The sequence below is a fragment of the Silurus aristotelis genome, assembly GCF_946808225.1.
Source record: "Silurus aristotelis genome assembly, chromosome: 17".
Classification (NCBI taxonomy): domain Eukaryota; kingdom Metazoa; phylum Chordata; class Actinopteri; order Siluriformes; family Siluridae; genus Silurus; species Silurus aristotelis.
In genome coordinates this window covers 16,752,597-16,770,778 of record NC_139590.1, presented here as the reverse complement: position 1 = coordinate 16,770,778, position 18,182 = coordinate 16,752,597, and the positions used below count along the sequence as shown (strand labels likewise).

At 37.5% G+C, this 18,182-nt stretch overlaps 1 protein-coding gene across 1 annotated transcript in view; it reads left to right on the top strand.

Annotated features, from left to right (window-relative positions):
* The window catches only part of LOC310739700 (ubiquitin carboxyl-terminal hydrolase 22-like), a 60,439-nt gene that overhangs the window by 16,839 nt on the left and 25,418 nt on the right, over nt 1–18,182 (top strand). Inside the window, exons 2-8 of the mRNA XM_083565876.1 lie at nt 6,013–6,145; nt 9,640–9,753; nt 10,412–10,513; nt 12,791–12,957; nt 13,876–14,023; nt 14,551–14,656; nt 15,371–15,529. Of these exons, the coding sequence (XP_083422002.1) occupies nt 6,013–6,145; nt 9,640–9,753; nt 10,412–10,513; nt 12,791–12,957; nt 13,876–14,023; nt 14,551–14,656; nt 15,371–15,529 (929 nt within the window). The remainder of the gene's footprint in view (nt 1–6,012; nt 6,146–9,639; nt 9,754–10,411; nt 10,514–12,790; nt 12,958–13,875; nt 14,024–14,550; nt 14,657–15,370; nt 15,530–18,182) is intronic.

The window sequence follows — 18,182 nt, the reverse complement described above, 5'->3', positions numbered from 1 at the left end:
TGTACCAAATATTAACATTGACTTTCTCAGATGTTCAAATACTTATTTGCAGCTGTATCATACAAATAAATAGTTTAAAAATCATACATTGTGATTTCTGGATTTTTTTTTTTTAGATTATGTCTCTCACAGTGGACATGCACCTACGATGACAATTTCAGACCCGTCCATGATTTCTAAGTGGGAGAACTTGCAAAATAGCAGGGTGTTCAAATACTTATTTTCCTCACTGTATATATATATATATATATATATATATATATATATATATATATATATATATATATATATATATATATATATATATATTCGAAATAATCGTGGTTATTTCGAAACCATGAACATTTAAAAAAGATCCCAGAGATGCTTCATTTGCTGACTAGCTAGATATCAAGGACTTGTACATTTTCATTTGTAAAAATTGTGAAATGGGACTGTTGCTACTATATGAATTTTTCATTGCACACACACACAGACAAGCTGAGTGATACAAACAGAGAAATGTCCCAGTGTGCTTATACTAAACATAAGCACTCTTGGAACATTAGTTCACTAAAGCTAGTGCACTAACTAACTTTATAAATGGTTTTATAATGATATTTCCAATAATTAGAAGAATATAAGGGACATTTCAAATAATATGGCATATGTATTTTTGCTGTCAATAGAAGTAGTTTCCAAATGAGTGTCTCAGCTGGAGAGAATGTTGTATGTTCCCATACTAACAAACACTGATTATTGCAATTGTATGTTATAAACAGGCAAGCAGGGCAAACTGTGAAATTTACCAGTCCTGCTATACTAAAGATCGGCACTTATGGAACGCTGATTGTCCAATCTATTAATGAACTGGAGCTAACTGTTTTTTTTGTGCCTTATCTAGCCAAACGTCTTTCATACTTCCATAAAAAAAAGTGCTTATGTCATAACCTGTCACAATTTGGTTTACAAAATTATATTGGCATACAAAATGTTTTATTGCTAGTTGATGATACTTTTACAAATTAGCTTTAAAATTATACTCCGTTATATAAATATATAATAAATTATATTAATAAATATATATTTTCAATTTACAATATAATATCAAATAATCAAAATGTATTTAATGGCATGGCAACAATGCGTATACGAGCCGTCATCTTACCTATTCAGTTTTTTTATTTTATTTGGTTTTGTTTGTATAGGACTTTTAACAATGAAAATTGTTCCATAGTCGCTTTACAGAAAGAGACTAGGAATATACATTTTAACGTCATTAGTCCTCATAAGTTTATTTCCAATAATCAGGTAATAATAAGGTCACACATTTTCCACTGTGAATAACAAGACATAAAACAGGGCTGGTTGGGGGCAGGCCTTTTGAGGTGCTCACTTTGTTCACATTTCCAAAGCCTACCCCATGAGCCTCCTGCTCCAACACATATGCTAGGCTAAATTAGTTAAATAGCTTGTCACCTCTTGGCCCAGATCCAGGCCTTAGCTGACCCAGACACTTCTCATTTCCCTGTGTCGAACACGTCTGTCAGACCAGACAATGACCACAGGCCACCGACCTGTTCCTGCATTTGGTCACCTGCTGGGAGACGAGCTGGTCGATATGATCAGAGGCCTTGGCTGCACAGCAAGCACAGCTGCTGCTGCTATCCATCTGGACTGGCATACTGTGTCCTAGCATTTGGATAGCTGCATGTTTCCTGTGCATGGCAATAGTGAAATATTGGAGTGGTGAAAATAATTGCTGATGTCTTGCTGTCCTATGAGACAGTAAAATACTCTGTCGAGTTTGAAGTTAACATCTTCCAGAGGTGATCTGTACAAAGAAGGTTCTATCAACTTTTTTTTGTTGTGTGCTGGGTGGCACAGTTGGAACTGAATGTGGTAAATGGCACCTTTCACGATGAGGGGAAAATGTTGCAAAGTTATTACTTTAAGTCTGCTAACATTATGAATGCAACACATTCATGATAAAACTTCACTTCTATTCCTTTATGTGAGGAGTAAAAAACTTTTAAACTTAATCAACGATTCCTTCTTTGAGAAAGTAGCTTTCTCTTTATCTCCAGAGGTTTATAAATGTTATGCTAGATGATTGCTTGTTGCACTAGCTTATTAACTCTTGAAACCAGCAATCCTTGTGGGCTGAAACACTTCACCTTTCTGATGGGCGATGGACTAAAACATTAGTGTTTTACATCAGCTTTTATGCAATACTGTTTCAATACATTCAATTATGTTTTTCTAATGGAAAGAATTCTGCAAATTTACACTATACAATTTTAGTTATTATATTTCTTATGTTGATACATGAAAATAGAAATCCAAGACGTCACTTTAATGCGTATTTTTCCTGTATTAAAATGACACACCACCATATTGTAGTCATTCACTGGCAAGAAAAAAAAAAAATCACCCACTCTGGTCATTTGGCAATGACTATCCAGTAACTATATTACGAGTAAAACCTGGCACCCAGATATAATCTCTAATTTGTTCATATGCAAGCTACCAATTTGGGTGGGTCCTTACAGTTTTTGTTTTTACATTTTGTGTGATAAATCGCTGCTGCTGTAAACACAGGTTCAACGTTGCAGGTATATGCGCAGAGAGGAGCCAATTCTAGATCAATGGAAGTGGGGGCTGGAGTCATGTATTAGGCCTGTTTCATGGACTGATATGATTTTTCAGATTTAGTCTTAGAGACCACAATATTTCTTATTTTACCCCTTTTCTGTGTTTGATTGATTTGTAGAACAAAACGGTTATGAATTGCACTCTTTTACATGGTTTGAACTAAGGTTTTGGGCTGAAATAAATGTGTTAGAACAAATAAATAATTAAACCGCTATTAAGAACTTAGCATTATCATGTATGATATATAATGATAGAATAATTTTTTAGAACAAACTTGGTGCTTTGCAATTTATCAGGCATAGTGCTTTTTTTTTGTAAAGAAATTCCGCAGCCTTGGTTTCCTGTGTATGGTTGTTGAAGGCTTTTTTTACCCCCCCTCCATCCGGTTTGTGTGCATTCTGCTTGGTGTCAGTGCTCGCCATGTTTTACAGTGCATGTGTGATGTGGCAAGGTCTCTAAAGTCCAGTCACAAATGATTTTTCTTTTTCAATGCAAAGTCCTAATTTAAAATTTTCATTCTCATTAAGAATAAGTATGTGCTTGTATTGCAAGCGTTTTTTTTTTTTTTTTTGCCATTTATATGTAGCCATTATATAGATTTTCTTTTCAGAACAACCTGGAAAATGTGAAATGCTGAAGGCTAAGCATTGAAGTGCTAAGAGAATCTGTAGGGATTGCAAAACGCTTAAAACAAAAGAAAGGGAAAGGTTTGAGCCCAAGTGCAGAAACAAGAAGTACAAAGAAGTTTGTATTTTTAATTAAAAGCATTTTTAATCTGATTTGCAGTCTGATTCTTATTTACCGCATTTCATCTTGAATTTGAGCCGTTGCTATCACAGTTTTCTGCAGTATAGTCGAAGAACTTATATTCTGTTAACATTTTGATTTCTAGCAGCTAACGGAATATCTGGGGGACATATGTACAAACAACAAATCTCCTTGTTTTTAGCATTTCTTTTAAAACAAAGTGTTCACCAGATTTCCCACATTCAAGAATTATTCTCATATTTCTGGTCCAAGGAGAAGACCCAAACCTATGTATGTTCTGCAAGACTTTGCATTCTGTTAAACATATTTTTTTGTCTTGTCCTGCTTTTTTTTGCAAGTAGACAACAAAGACAGCCAAAGACAGTGGGATTTTCATTTCAACAAAATCTTGATGCATATCTTCCTTGAGCAGAGCTAGAGGATTGAAGGTAGTGTGGTGCAAAGCTGGTTGTGATAAGGTAGGGTTTAGGTTGGTGGTCCCTGTCTGCTTTTGGCTTTGTAGGCAACTATCATTCTCTTAAATATGAGGTCAGTTAACATGTTAGCATGCAGGAACAAGTTGCAGGGGTTTTGTCTTGCAGTGGACTAAAAAAGCAACTCGGTGGTATTAGTGGATATAAAAGTGCAGATCCTTTTAATGCTGTATAGGAGGAACCGGCAAAAGTCAGTCTGTATTGAGAAGAACAATTGGCTGTCCATAGTTACCCCAATGTTGAATGCATTGACATGGTGAGATCTGAGAGGTTTGTCCAGTTTGTCAAGAGACTGCCATAGGGATGCACAACAGCTAATTTTTGCTGAGATTTGCAGTCGATGAGCTGCCATTCTTGAGGAGATTTCAGCGAGACATGTTGTGATCTGTGCAGAAACGTGTGTCAGAGGGAGGAAATGATAGGAAGTGTTGAGAGTCATCAGCATAGCTTTTCATAAATTAGCGAAAACATTTTTACAGGATGTGTAAGAGTGAAGATGAGAGTCTGCCAATTGACAATACCAAAGACTGCTGGCAGATTGAGAACAATAAGGACTGAAGACATAAAGTTGTTCCTGGCTTAGTGTAGCGATTCAAGGACTACTGGAAGGACAGAGTCTGAATATTGCTTGGCCTTTTATTCATACTGGTTTTCATACTTACACTTGTAGTTGTCAATGCTATTTGCACTCGGTTATTCATTGTAGCATGAGTGGAATGTTTTTTTCACAGCTTATGATGACTCACCAGTGTGTTTCATTTTCTTATATACATATACTGAAGCAAAAAGCTTCTTCCTAAGGTTCTACACAGTATGGTAGGGTTTCATTTACTTAGAAAGAAGACAAGGTGTTATTTATATCCAGAATATTATCATACATTAAACATAGTGCTCATAATGACATTCTAGGTCAGAATATGCCACACCTTTACCAAAAGCTTGAAATGCTGATTTGTTATCAGACGCTTTAAAGCAATAACATTCATCTGAAGCAGGAATGTCCAGCACCAGGGCCAGATGTAGCCTATAGACAGATGTTAACTGGCCCTCATTTTTAGCATTAATATTAGTCAGTGAAATCAGCTCTCCGTCAGAGTGACACGAAGTTTTGGCGATATAAGAATTTTGGGCTTATTAGGAATAGGCTATATTTTGAGTGAGACAGGACACTCAAACTAAGGTAGAGATGACCCAGTTGTTGGGGGCTCTCTGCCTTAGGGAAGTTGTGTGTCCCAGCATAATCTCATTGTTGGCCATTTGGGATGGGTTGGTTTGGCTTGGCTATTGGGCCATGGTTGGTAATGTGCACAGTGGGTGAGGGGTATACCATCAAGTTCAGCTGCGGAAGTTCTTGGTCACCTCAAAAGCGACAATGCTTTCATTATCTTTAATCAAGGTCCATGTCAGAAGAATTGGCATGGACCTTATTGGACAATTAGAAAAGTGCACACGAGACATTGCTTTGTGTTATTGTTGGAGTGTTAGTTGAGGAAAAGGAGAAGGCAAGTCGAACCGGCAAGTAACCTGATGATTCTTTTCTGTGTAATATTATTGACATTCTACTAATTTGTGCCTGTTTGTGCTATAAGTAACCGGCAGGAGAGGATGGAAATAATATAGGTTGTGGAACATATGACACGCACCCATACACACATCAAGAAGCATGAGCCTGAACTTGAAATTAAGAGTGCAGCTGAATCCGTGACTGATCTTTTTTCCTTTCTTAAATTGTCGTCTTTTGTTGAGTTTTTAAAGGTGGATGGAATAAATACATTTCCACTTGTCTCCTGAGTCATCCTCTACACCCTCAGTGTTTTTAATGCTTGTTTACTTAAAACCTTTCATGTATTCTTGAACATAAGGTTGTGAGCATCGCAATAGTAAGTGTTGAAATCATATGGGATTTGTAAAATTGTATTAATTTTCTATTAAAAAAGGTTTATAATTCAGATTAGAAAATTGATTTATTTTCAGTTACATGTGCTAAGAGGCTAAATAAAATGGTTCATAATTCACACACACTTTACAAAATTTACAGTAAACTTTAGGTATAGCCTAGGTTTGTATTTACTAGCACTGTCATTTGTAGCAGAACAATACATAAAAGTTCAATAAACATATCTTTCTTTTTGACCAGGCAAAGTCTTGTATCTGTCACATGTGTGGTGCACACCTGAACAGGCTGCATTCGTGCCTATACTGTGTCTTCTTCGGCTGCTTCTCCAAGAAACACATCCACGAACACGCCAAAAACAAACGACATAACCTAGGTAAGACACACTCCTAGCTAATATGGCAATGGAGCCAAATATGTCTTTATTTCTCTTAATATTCATTATATGGACAAGGGACACCTGACCTTTCCAGATCTTAAGTGGACTGCTATAGAGCTCTGACCTCAACCCTTTGAAATTAATTGGAATGCTGAATGCCCCTAGATATCGTCACTGTAAATTACCCATCTTTGCTAATGCCCTTGTGGCTGAATGAGCACAAATCTCCAAAAACACTCTCTAAAATCTTGTGGAACATCTTCCTAGAAAGGTGGAGGTTATAATGACAGCAAATGGGGACTAAATTTGAAGTTGAATGGGATATTAAAACACATCATACAGTGTTTTACAAAAGCACATTTTATGGTCAGGTGTCTACTACTTTTTGTCTGTATAATGTGAGAACTCTCCCAGAAACGTTGTTGACCACATTATAAGATATTTTATCTGTTGTTAGCTTGAAAATGGCGAGCTAAATTGCTGAAGCAATGCCATATCAAGCATTATCCCAAACGGTATAACATAAATAGGACTAACCTGGTTATTCTTCCTCATTCATTTTCTTTTCTCTCCTTTCTAGTCAACCCCTACCCTCAATGTCTCAAGCTCTCATTCACACAGAGGCTGTTATTATCCTTACTAGGGTAATCAGCAATGTGGGGTAACATGGATCTGTGTGTGTGTGTGTGTGTGTGTGTGTGTGTGTGTGTGTGTGTGTGTGTGTGTGTGTGTGTGTGTGTGTGTCTGTGTGTGTGTGTGTGTGTCTGTGTGTGTGTGTCTGTGTGTGTGTGTCTGTGTGTGTGTGTGTGTGTGTGTGTGTGTGAGTGAGAGAGAGAGAGAGAGAGAGAGAGAGAGAGAGAGAGAGAGGCTGCTGGCGCACTTTAAAACTCATTTCTTATTTCCCAAAGGCCAAAGATTACTCATAGATTACTCATAATATCACTTCTTTTTTTGGAATAAAGCAAAAGTGCTGTGATGGTATTTCAACTTGCAAACATGCTCAGCCTTTTCAGTTTTCGAATTGCCAAGAATATGGCATGCATGCATTATTTGTGTTCACCAAGAATATATTTCACATTTGTGTGAATATAAAGGCCCATGTCAAGAAATTCTGTGAAGCGAAGCTGCTGACTCATTGAATTGTGCTGCTAAAAAAAAAATTCAATTCGATTTTGTTTGTGTAACGCTTTTAACAATTGACATTATTCTGAAGTAGCTTCACAAAAATAAACAGTTTAGGAATATAAATTGTAACATTATTAATCAGTCCCGATAAGTTTTTACCTATTGAGTGAGCCAGTGGTCGAGGTAGCAAGGAAAAAACTCTCTGAGATGGTATGATGTTATCAAAGGGAACCCATCCTCTTCTGGGTGATATAAAATGGCAATTCTTTATAGTTACATCATTATCAGCTGTTCACTGATTGACACGTAAGTGCAAAACTGTTCATCGCAATTGCATCCTTCAGTCATTGTAGCAAACTGTTTATATTAACTACAGTCCAAATCCATTTTCATGGTTTAAAAATGTAACCCTCCACAGTAAACTAATGTACCTTTAGGCTACTCATCTGGAACCATAGTCAGCTGCAGGGAATGGTTTTCAATTGAAGATGCTCTCTTCAGAAGTAGGCTGTCAGGATGAATCATGCAAAAAGGAAGAAAGAGGCGGGATCACGCATATGATTCCTAACAACTTAATCTCTCTAAAACATATAAAAAAGTGCTATAATATAATAATGCTATATTGTTATTTCAGTGTTTTAATTTTTCCCCATTTAATCATTGTCTTATTCTTCCTACACACACACACACACACACACTCTTTCACACATCTTTTCAAAAAAAAAAAAAAAATGCCTACACTGGATGTTTTAAAATAATTGTTACAACAATTTCTTAATTAATAACATGAAGTAAATGGACTGCAAATGTAGTAAACGTTTTGAGAAATCTGACTTTTTATTTGTGTGTGTGTGTGTGTGTGTGTGTGTGTGTGTGTGTGTGTGTGTGTGTGTGTGTGTGTGTGTGTGTGTGTGTGTGTGTGTGTGTGTGTGTATGTATGTATGTATGTATATATATATATATATATATATATATATATATATATATATATATATATATATATTGTGCATCTCTCTTTGTGTGTTCCAGACAACCTTAATGATGTTTTTCTCTAAAAAGTGTCTTTTTATTCAATGCTGCTTTCTTTAATGGTTCACATAATTATATTTCTTCTGTACCATGGATTTTAAGGAAACTAAAGCTTGTATTTTGCAGTGACTCACTAATCCAGAAAACATGATAACCATCACAAACACGACACAATCAAGAGCCTCAAACTTCAGTTCATAGTCTTAATGCTAATGAATGAACACTGTTGCATAAGAATGAGGCTCTCATTCTATTGACTTGCGGTAGACATAATCAAACAGTTAATACGTTGCTTGCTCTCAGGTCTTCGTAGACGTGAGCTGCAGCATTCATTCATACAAATGTAAACACACTGCATCTCACACACACACACACACACACACACACACACACACACACACACACACACACACACACACACACACCTCTGCTGCCTCTGCCCCCATGTTCCTTCCCAATTCTGCATCAGCAACCTATAAATAGGTTGTCAAGGCAACTGTACATAGGTAGCATAGCCCTTATTTTTAAACACAGCCTATAAAGATCCCCTACACAGTTGCACCAATTTCAATTAAAAGACAAAGAAAAATGTGGAGTGGAGAAAATGACCGAAACTTAAAACCCTAGCTTAGTAATGGTCAGTGTCAGTGGAAGGACAGCAACAAGAAGAGTAGAGAATTGTTGTGATTTGAATAGTAAACAGTAAACTGTATAAATCAATTAAAGTATGGTGATGGTTAAATTTAGAATCATGACATTAGTAACATTTAAATGTCATGAAGCAGTGCATTGGCAATGTAAAAATTAAATTAGCTGAACAAAAAATTACTGTAATATGGCTTTTTCTTTTACTTTCTTTTCTTACTTTCTTGTTTAATAAAGCTACCCAATTTACTGGCAAAGCATAATTATTGGTGTAAATGTATGTTATTTGCATCTACTGCATATATGTGATTCAGATTTTTTTTTGTCATATGGGTATATTGTCGCAGCTCAAACATGCATAACGATTCATGTATGTGAACCATTCGTTATTAATAAGATTAGGATTCTAACTTGTTCGAATGGGGAGGTGGGGAACTCAGTGTTGATGGCTTTGGGTTACTGATCAGAGGGTTGGGGTTTTAAGCTCCAGTGTCATCAAAATGCCACAGTTGAGCCCTTGAGCAAGGCTATTAACACTCTGTGCTCCAGAGGCACTGTATCATGGTTGACCCTGGGCCAATCACTGGTATAAGTGAAGAAAGAATTTCACTTTGCTGTACATGCGACAAGTAAAAAGCATTTTTACCTTTAATTGAAAGTTGATTTCTAATTATGTCTCCTTATTGCTCTAGCTATTGACTTGTTATATGGTGGAATATACTGCTTCGTTTGTCAAGATTACATATACGACAAAGACATGGACCAGATCGCCAAAGAAGAACAGAGGAAGGCCTGGAAGCTTCAGGGTTTGTTTTTTATTCACAAGCAGTAGTTCTTCTGCACTTATCACTAGTAAAAATGTTTCCTTGACTTGGGAGATCAGTCTAAAAGCATTCAGCTTCTACAAATGTTTTTGGACATCTGACCATAAGACCTATATGTCTTCAGGGTCATCTCTAAACTGCCATACAATTGAATAGAATAAAATTTTATTTAATGCCTTGAAGTTCCCTTTACTGGAACTTAGAAACACAGTTCCCTGATGAAAGTTGCTATGAACAATGTGAGTGCTGTGGTTTGCCAAGAATGGTGTTAAGGAACTCAAGTGGCCTCCACAGAGCCCTGACCCCAGCCCCACTGAACACCTTTGTGTTGGAGGAACTGGAATGCTGACTGTGTGCCAGGCCTTCTTGCCTGACATCAGAGCCTGATCCCACTAATTCTCTTGTGTATTAATGAGCAAATCCCCACAGCCATGCTCCAACATCTAGTAGAAAGCTTTTTCAATAAAGTGGAGGTTATAAAAACAGCAAATGGCAACTAAATTTGGAACATAGTTTGGATATGATGGTCAGATGTCCACAAAACATTGGCTAAATATGCACACTATTCATCACAGACTTTGAATATATGAATACACAGAGGTAGATGTAGGTTCTTAGCATGTGTCTTTTCTTTCTCCAGGTGTAGGAGAAAAGTATTCGACGTGGGAGCCCACTAAGCGGGAGCTGGAGCTGCTGCGCCATAATCCAAAGCGCAGGAAAATCACATCCAACTGCACCATAGGTAATGACAAGCCTGTTTCTCCATGCTTCAACTGGCTTTTATTTCTAACAATGTTTTAACAGTAAGAGTCCTGCAAATGAAATGCTTTGTGACAGAAAGTAGAAACTATATTCTCTGTAATGTGGGATAGTATGGAACATGTCAGCTGCATGATTACATGCAGGGTTATATGTAATCACCTATGGAACATTACCACTGTTAAACAAAGAAAATAATGTAGACTTAAAATAAAAATAAAAAACATGGTGGTAAAAACTCTTAGCACTTTTACAAATGGTATCATTAAGTGGGTCATATCTTTTCTGAAACAAAATGGCTTCTGTATAGAAAATCACAGACAAATACATATTGAATGGACTACAATCAGATGTTGTGATCAGATGCAAAATGTAATTTGGTCTGTATTAAGGTGTTATAGAGGAGCATGCATTAAACAGAACCCTGGACCCCATGTAAATTTAATCCCATAAAGCTTTGCTGGGTAAACAACAGGTGCAACGTCACATAACTTCCTTGAGGATCACAGACTTCCTAAAAACAGAGATTTCAGAAAGTCTTGCACAACTATTTCACAAGCCTATCCATATTGGTACGACTTGTGAAGAAATAGAACAGCATTGACAGTGGATAGTTTCAGTGCTGAGTTCCACTTTTTTGCTTTATCATTGTGCACAGCTAGCTACATAGCTACATTCACACTCTAAATGTGTGTGCTGTCTGCAATGTTAGTAATAGAAGAAATGTGTTCAACGAGTTGTAATTATTATTAATATTTAAAAATTGTATTTATTTTATTTATTTTTATTTAGTTACAAACCCGAACATGACCTGAGCCCAAAACATTGAATGAAAAACAAGACCAGAGCTCACAGATCCTGAAAAGGATAACAGATCCATAAAATGCCTGTGTTTCCCAGAGAAATTAACTTTTTAATTTTAATAAGATACCAGCTGTCAGAATGCATTATATGGACAAAAGTACTGGGATGCCTTGAGTTTTATTGTAAAAAGCTAATCATATTTATCATCAAGTTTAACCTGGGATCTGGCCACATTTAAAAATATTAATTGGCTTGCAAACAGAGGAAATTGAATTTTGCACACACTTGCCCATCTGTGTCGTTGGGTCATCTTTTTTTCCCTCTTTAAGCATTCAACAATGCAGTTTTACCCCAAAGTGGTTAATTAACATGCTTTTAGATGTTTTGTTTGGACATTAGGAACTAACCAGTATTGGTTATTCTATAGTTCTGCAAAATAAATGGCCTTAAACCAAATACAAGGTGTATTGTGTGCCACCTGTTTTTAATAGCCAAATGTTTATAGGCACTTAATTCATCATACCCAGATGTGCTTCTTAAATATCCCATTCATCTGTGCATTTATTATAACCTCCACTCATCTGGGAAGGCTCTCCTCTAGATTTTGGAAAGTGGCTGTAGGAATTTGCTCATTAAGCTACAAGAGCATTCGTGAGAACAGGTACTGTTGGATGGCAAGGCCTGGGGTGCAATATGATTCTATTTAATTTGGTTCATTCCAAAGGTGTTAAGAGGGGATTAAGGTCGGGGCTCTGTGCAGACTATTTAAGTACTCACTCCATCCAGCAAGCCATGTCTTCTTTTATCGCTTTGTGTGCAATGAGGCATTGTCATGCTAGAACACAGCATGCAAAAATATTCTGTACTATTATGTGCTTCCAAATTTATGGTAACATTTTGAGGAAGACACACACACACATGGGTGTGATGGTCAGGTGTCCACTAACTTTTGGCTATGCAGTCCATTTGTTTGCACCAATTGAAGCATCTCCCAAACACTCTCTTTCTAACACACACACACACACACACACACACACACACACACACACACACACACACACACACACACACACGCACACGCCTCATCTTTAACACAGCCCTGATTCATTCATCATCTCTTTCACACCCAGTCCAAGTCAATTTACACATTCTTACAGTGTGAACCAGAGAGAGCAGGTGGAGTGGAAAGAATGTTACATGTACCTGGAGTCAGGGTCTGATCAGAGTGTGTGTTGGTGTGTGTATAGTTCTGACAGCAAGAATCATTTAACTCTGCTATTGCATAATGATTAAATGATGCAGACTATACAGTCATTGTAGAATCAAAGGAAATTTTTTTTTTCTTATGTTGCTCTGCTTGAGTCATTTCACTCAGTTTGTACTTATGTAATAATTTATGCCTGGAATTATCTATCCACTTTAAAGCCGGCCTGATGTACCCAATCGTTTTCTTTAGGTTTACGGGGTTTGATCAACTTGGGCAATACATGCTTCATGAACTGCATTGTGCAGGCACTCACACACACACCGCTGCTGCGTGACTTCTTCCTGTCAGACAGGCACAAGTGCGAGATGCAGGCCAACTCATGCCTGGTGTGTGAGATGTCTCAGCTCTTTCAAGAGGTGAGTCTGATGCATGGAAGAGATGCTGAATTCAATGTACAGGCTTTCTTTGTCTTTTGTTAGCAACATTATTGTCAGCTAGATGAGTTGCATAGAGTGCATATATAACTAGTTAAAACCTATTATTTAATGGATTTTGAGAGACCCATGCATGTTCCTTTTGCTTAATTTGGTAATTTGGTAAATTTTTATAGAAAAATCGTTTTTTAGCTTGAATAACAGTGTTACACACTCTTGACATCTGGACTGTTAGCTTCTGCAAACATTAATCTCATTAATCTGTGCCCTGCCTTGATCTTCACCAGATGGAGATTTCATCCTGATACAATTCATCCCAGACAAGTAGAATTTAAGGTGCAGTGACTGTGCAGGTCATTCTAAGATAAATAACACTCCAGCTGACTGTTTGATCCCTGTATAACACTTACAGAACTTGGACATGTGCTTCGGGTCATTGTTTTTTGAATGTGGAGGTGGAGTTGGTTCCAATTAGTTTGGAAAATATGATCCTTGATTGGAACAGTAACATGGTTCAGAAAGAGAACTGAAAAGTGAGGTACTGTGTGACATCAGTAATGTGGCAACACTAACACAGACAGGTGGTCCAGATGGCTGCAACTCCACACTCTTTCTATTCCACATGCATTTATTGCATTAAAGAGCTGTGAAGTGCGGTAATGCTGCCAGGATACAAGAAAAAATAACTGTTATAACTAAGATGAAAAGATGAAGAACAGAGACTGGAATGGAAAAATGGAGGCTACAGAGGGGAGGGAGTGAATACGTTTTTTTTCTAAACCTGTTGCAACTGGTTTGCTTTTAGATATTACATTTTATCAGGTGTTTTGAAATCTCTCTTTCCCTCTATTTCTCTCCATCTCTTGCTATCTTGGTCTCTGTTGGTTTCTGTCTCTCAAGTTTTATTCAGGACACCGGTCTCCCCACATCCCATTCCGGCTGCTCCACCTAGTGTGGACACATGCGCGTCACCTGGCCGGCTACGAACAGCAGGATGCACATGAATTCCTCATTGCTGCCCTGGATGTGCTGCATCGCCACTGCAAAGGTCTCTCTCTCTCTCTCTCTCTCTCTCTCTCTCTCTCTCTCTCTCTCTCTCTCTCTCTCACTCACTCACTCACTCACTCACTCACTCACTCACTCACTCACTCACTCACTCACTCACTCACTCACTCACTCACTCACTCACTCACTCACTCACTCACTCACTCACTCACTCACTCACTCACACTAACACACTAACACTACAGTGTAGTAAAGCCAGAAGTGGTGATATCGGTTGACAAGATTTGTTGTTGGAAACACTGGGAATGGTATGCAGTTTTATGCAAAATTGTGTCACACTTGACTACACAATGGACTCAGTAAGGTGACCTAAAAGACCTCTATGCATTTAAAACATCAGAAAATAGAATGCAGACTTAAAAAAAAAAAAAAAAAAAAGTGGATTGCTTTAGAAGGTGAAATATGAAACGAGTGAAGTAAAATACAATTGAGGACAACACAAATGCTGAATAATTAATTTTGTTTTACCCCTGTTCTCTTTTTCTTTTTCTCTGTCTCTCTTTTACTTAGATGATGACAACGGGAAGAAAGCAAACAATCCGAATCACTGTAACTGTATCATTGACCAAATTTTCACCGGTGGACTACAATCTGATGTGACCTGTCAAGTTTGCCAGTAAGGCCCACTCCATGTTTGTCTGTGAGCATTTGTGTATATACACATGTATGTGTGTCAAAAAAGATATTGTGAAGCTCAGTCTACCAATTAATTGTACATTCATATTTACTCTACATATTTAATATCACAGTCATTCCCTCTCTGTCCTGTGTCTGTTCTCTAGTGCCTCTGCCTGGGCATCTAGTTAAATTGCACCAATTTTTGCTTTCATCATTGCTTTTTTAAAAAAGATCCGTTGCCTCTTTTAACCTGCTAAATCAAGAGAATTGGTTTATATTTTGATATATAAAAGAGCTTTGTGCTTAATTACTTGTTCTAGTCAGTGCTTATTGTGTATTTGTCCCTTTTGGATGAGCAGCATTTTTATTGTTTTATTTGGTTTACCCCTAAATTATTAGCATATTATTCATTCATGTCTGCTCAGTGTGCACCTGATCAGGGTCATAGTGGCTCTAAAGAACAGTGTCATTGGTGGGAGAACACTGGGTGAGAGGTGGAAGGTACACCATGAATGGGCCACCAGCCCACACATTCATATGCTCATTCACACCTAATGGCCACTTGTATGTTATTGGGACATGGGAGAAAACGTACAAACAGTACAAAAAGAACTGGTATGCAAGAGCTGTGCAGCCACAGTGCTTATATTGAATTTATGCACATATGTATAAATTGTATATTCTGTAACCAGTTGCTTCTGTTCTATTTCAGTGGTGTTTCCACTACGATAGACCCTTTCTGGGACATCAGTCTGGACCTGCCTGGGTCGTCAACACCGTTCTGGCCTCTGAGTCCGGGAGGAGACGGTGCTGTAGTTAATGGGGAGGGTCATCTGACTGGCTCCACCACACTCACAGACTGCTTGCGTCGGTGGGTTCACATTTAATCCATTTATTCAATACTTTATATTTATGCAGTAAGTCTATGATATTGTAAATATACACAGATCACAATGTGCATTTACTGAGCACCTGAAAGCCAGGAACATTCTCATTCATGCAATTATTAAATAAGTCAATCATGTGGCAGAAGCACAATGCAAAGTAACACGGATATGGATCAGCAGCTTCTGATAATGTTCATCAACATTCAAAATGGGGTTTAAATATGATCGCTCTGATTTTGATCGTGATCTACTGAATCTCGATTTATGCTGAGCTACACAGATAGAAGGGTCAGAATTTTTTACCCCAACAGCGTGAATCCATGGACTAAACCTGCCTCATATCAGCAGTCTAGGTGGGTGAAGGTAGTGTAATGGTGTGGGAGAATGTTTTCTTTTTCTAACTTAGTACCAATCAGTCATCGCTTAAATGCCATATGAATATTGTTGCTGAGCATGTGCATCCCTTAATGCCTACAATTTACATTATTTTACACCGATAATGCAAAAATTGTCCTGAACCATAAACATGACCAAGAGTTCAGTGCTATTAATTGGCCTTCTCAGCCACCAGATCTGAATCTAACCGAAACCTTTGGGATTTAGAGCATGAAAGAGCACCTAAAAAATCTGCAGGAACTGTGTGAATCTGTAATCGTGGATCAGAGTCTCAAAGGAATGTTTCCATTTTGTGGCTCATGCCTTGAATTTTTTTTTTTTTTTTTTACTATTTTTAGGCCCTACCTTTATTATTATAAAGAATCCCAAAATTAACCCCAGTTTAAGGATGTGGAAGCTTAGGGGATAAGGCTATGTGTTACTGATCGAAAGGCTTTGGGTTTTGCTAAGCTTCCACTCTTGGGCCCCTTGAGCAAGTCCTTTAACCTTCTGTGCTTCAGGGGCATTGTAACATGGCTGACCCCAGGTTCCTACATCGTGGGGATATGTAAAGAAATGACAATTTCCCTGTGGGATCAATAAAGTATTTAAAAAAAAAAAAAAAAAAAATCTCAAATATCATGCATCAGTGGCAGGCTGCACATTTCACCCCTAGGCCTTCAGTGGTGTCCTATCTGAATCAGTTCACCTCTCATCATTATGACTCCAAGGCTATAGAAACAGTATAAATCAATATTATACAGAAACACAGTATAACAGAGCACTGCATAACAGACAGGTATTTCATGCACAGAAAGAGAATTTTATTTCAAAAGCAAGAAACCCAATTAACACAATTCAACACAATTCAATTTAAGTTTCCTTTAACTGTAGCCACAGCTGCATCGCCTACATACTTCATCTCTAGCAGAGGCATCGATATTAACCTCATAAAATAACCCTGGGCTTTCTGTGCATTTTTGTGTTTTTTCTCTATGCATTCACATCTTTTGTCTTATAATATTTTAATATTAAATACATTAAAACGTAAGTGAGTGATTCTGATTGAGTTGACAGCCTACCACTTTCATAAACATATATTCAATTATATAATTAATAATAATTAATATATTAATATTAAAAAATTTCAATTGTATAGCACTTTTTACAATGGACTTTTGTCTCAAAGCAGCTTTACACAGATAAAGTGGTAAGAAGTTCATATAAAAGAATGCGTAAGTTTATTTCCTATGACTTTTTTTATAATGGTTTATCTCTGATGAGCAAGCCTGTGGCAAGGAAAAACAATAGGTTACTGTTTGTGTAACCCCTGGAGATATGGTCAGCTCCAAATATGGACAGGTTGCCCAATGCACTCACAGTAAGGCCGTGCAAGCCAGAGGAAGGCAGTGCTTGACATGTCACAGAGTAGCAGACCCCACACGAAGTTAGGCCATAAAGGACATGACGTGGTAACATGCATACCAGAATGCTGATCACACAACGTGCGGGCAGCATGTAAAATAAACATATTTGTGTGTGTGTGTGTGTGTGTGTGTGTGTGTGTGTGTGTGTGTGTGTGTATACAGACCAAAAGTTTATATATATTATATATACAGTACAGACCAAAAGTTTGGACACACCTTCTCATTCAAAGAGTTTTCTTTATTTTCATGACTATGAAAATTGTAGAGTCACACTAAAGGCATCAAAACTATGAATTAACACATGTGGAATTATATACATAACAAAAAAGTGTGAAACAACTGAAAATATGTCATATTGTAGGTTCTTCAAAGTAGGCATCAAGAGAATGCAAAGAGTGTGCAAAGCAGTAATCTAAGCAAAAGGTGGCTACTTTGAAGAACCTAGAAAATATATATAATATATATTCTGAAATATTTTTGGTGTCCAGTGAGGGTACAAGCTAACATGCTTAATAGCAACTGTCTGGACAATAAAAACTAAAAGGAGTCAAGGGCCTAACAGCTGAAGGCTGCGAAGATCCCACCTCTAAAACAGAATGAGCTACCAGGGTCTGGATAACATTTAAGTCGGTAGTATCTGACAAATCTATGTGGAGAGGCCCAGCTTGCAGTGACACAAATGTCCTACAAGAAAACCCCTCTTGCCCCCTGGAGGCTACACTCCCTTGGATTTATATGCCAAAAAAATGGATTCCACAAGCCAATGAGAGAGGCGTTGCTTAGAAATGGGATTCACTGTGTTGGGGGGACCCAAAAAATTAAGAGCTGGGCGCTC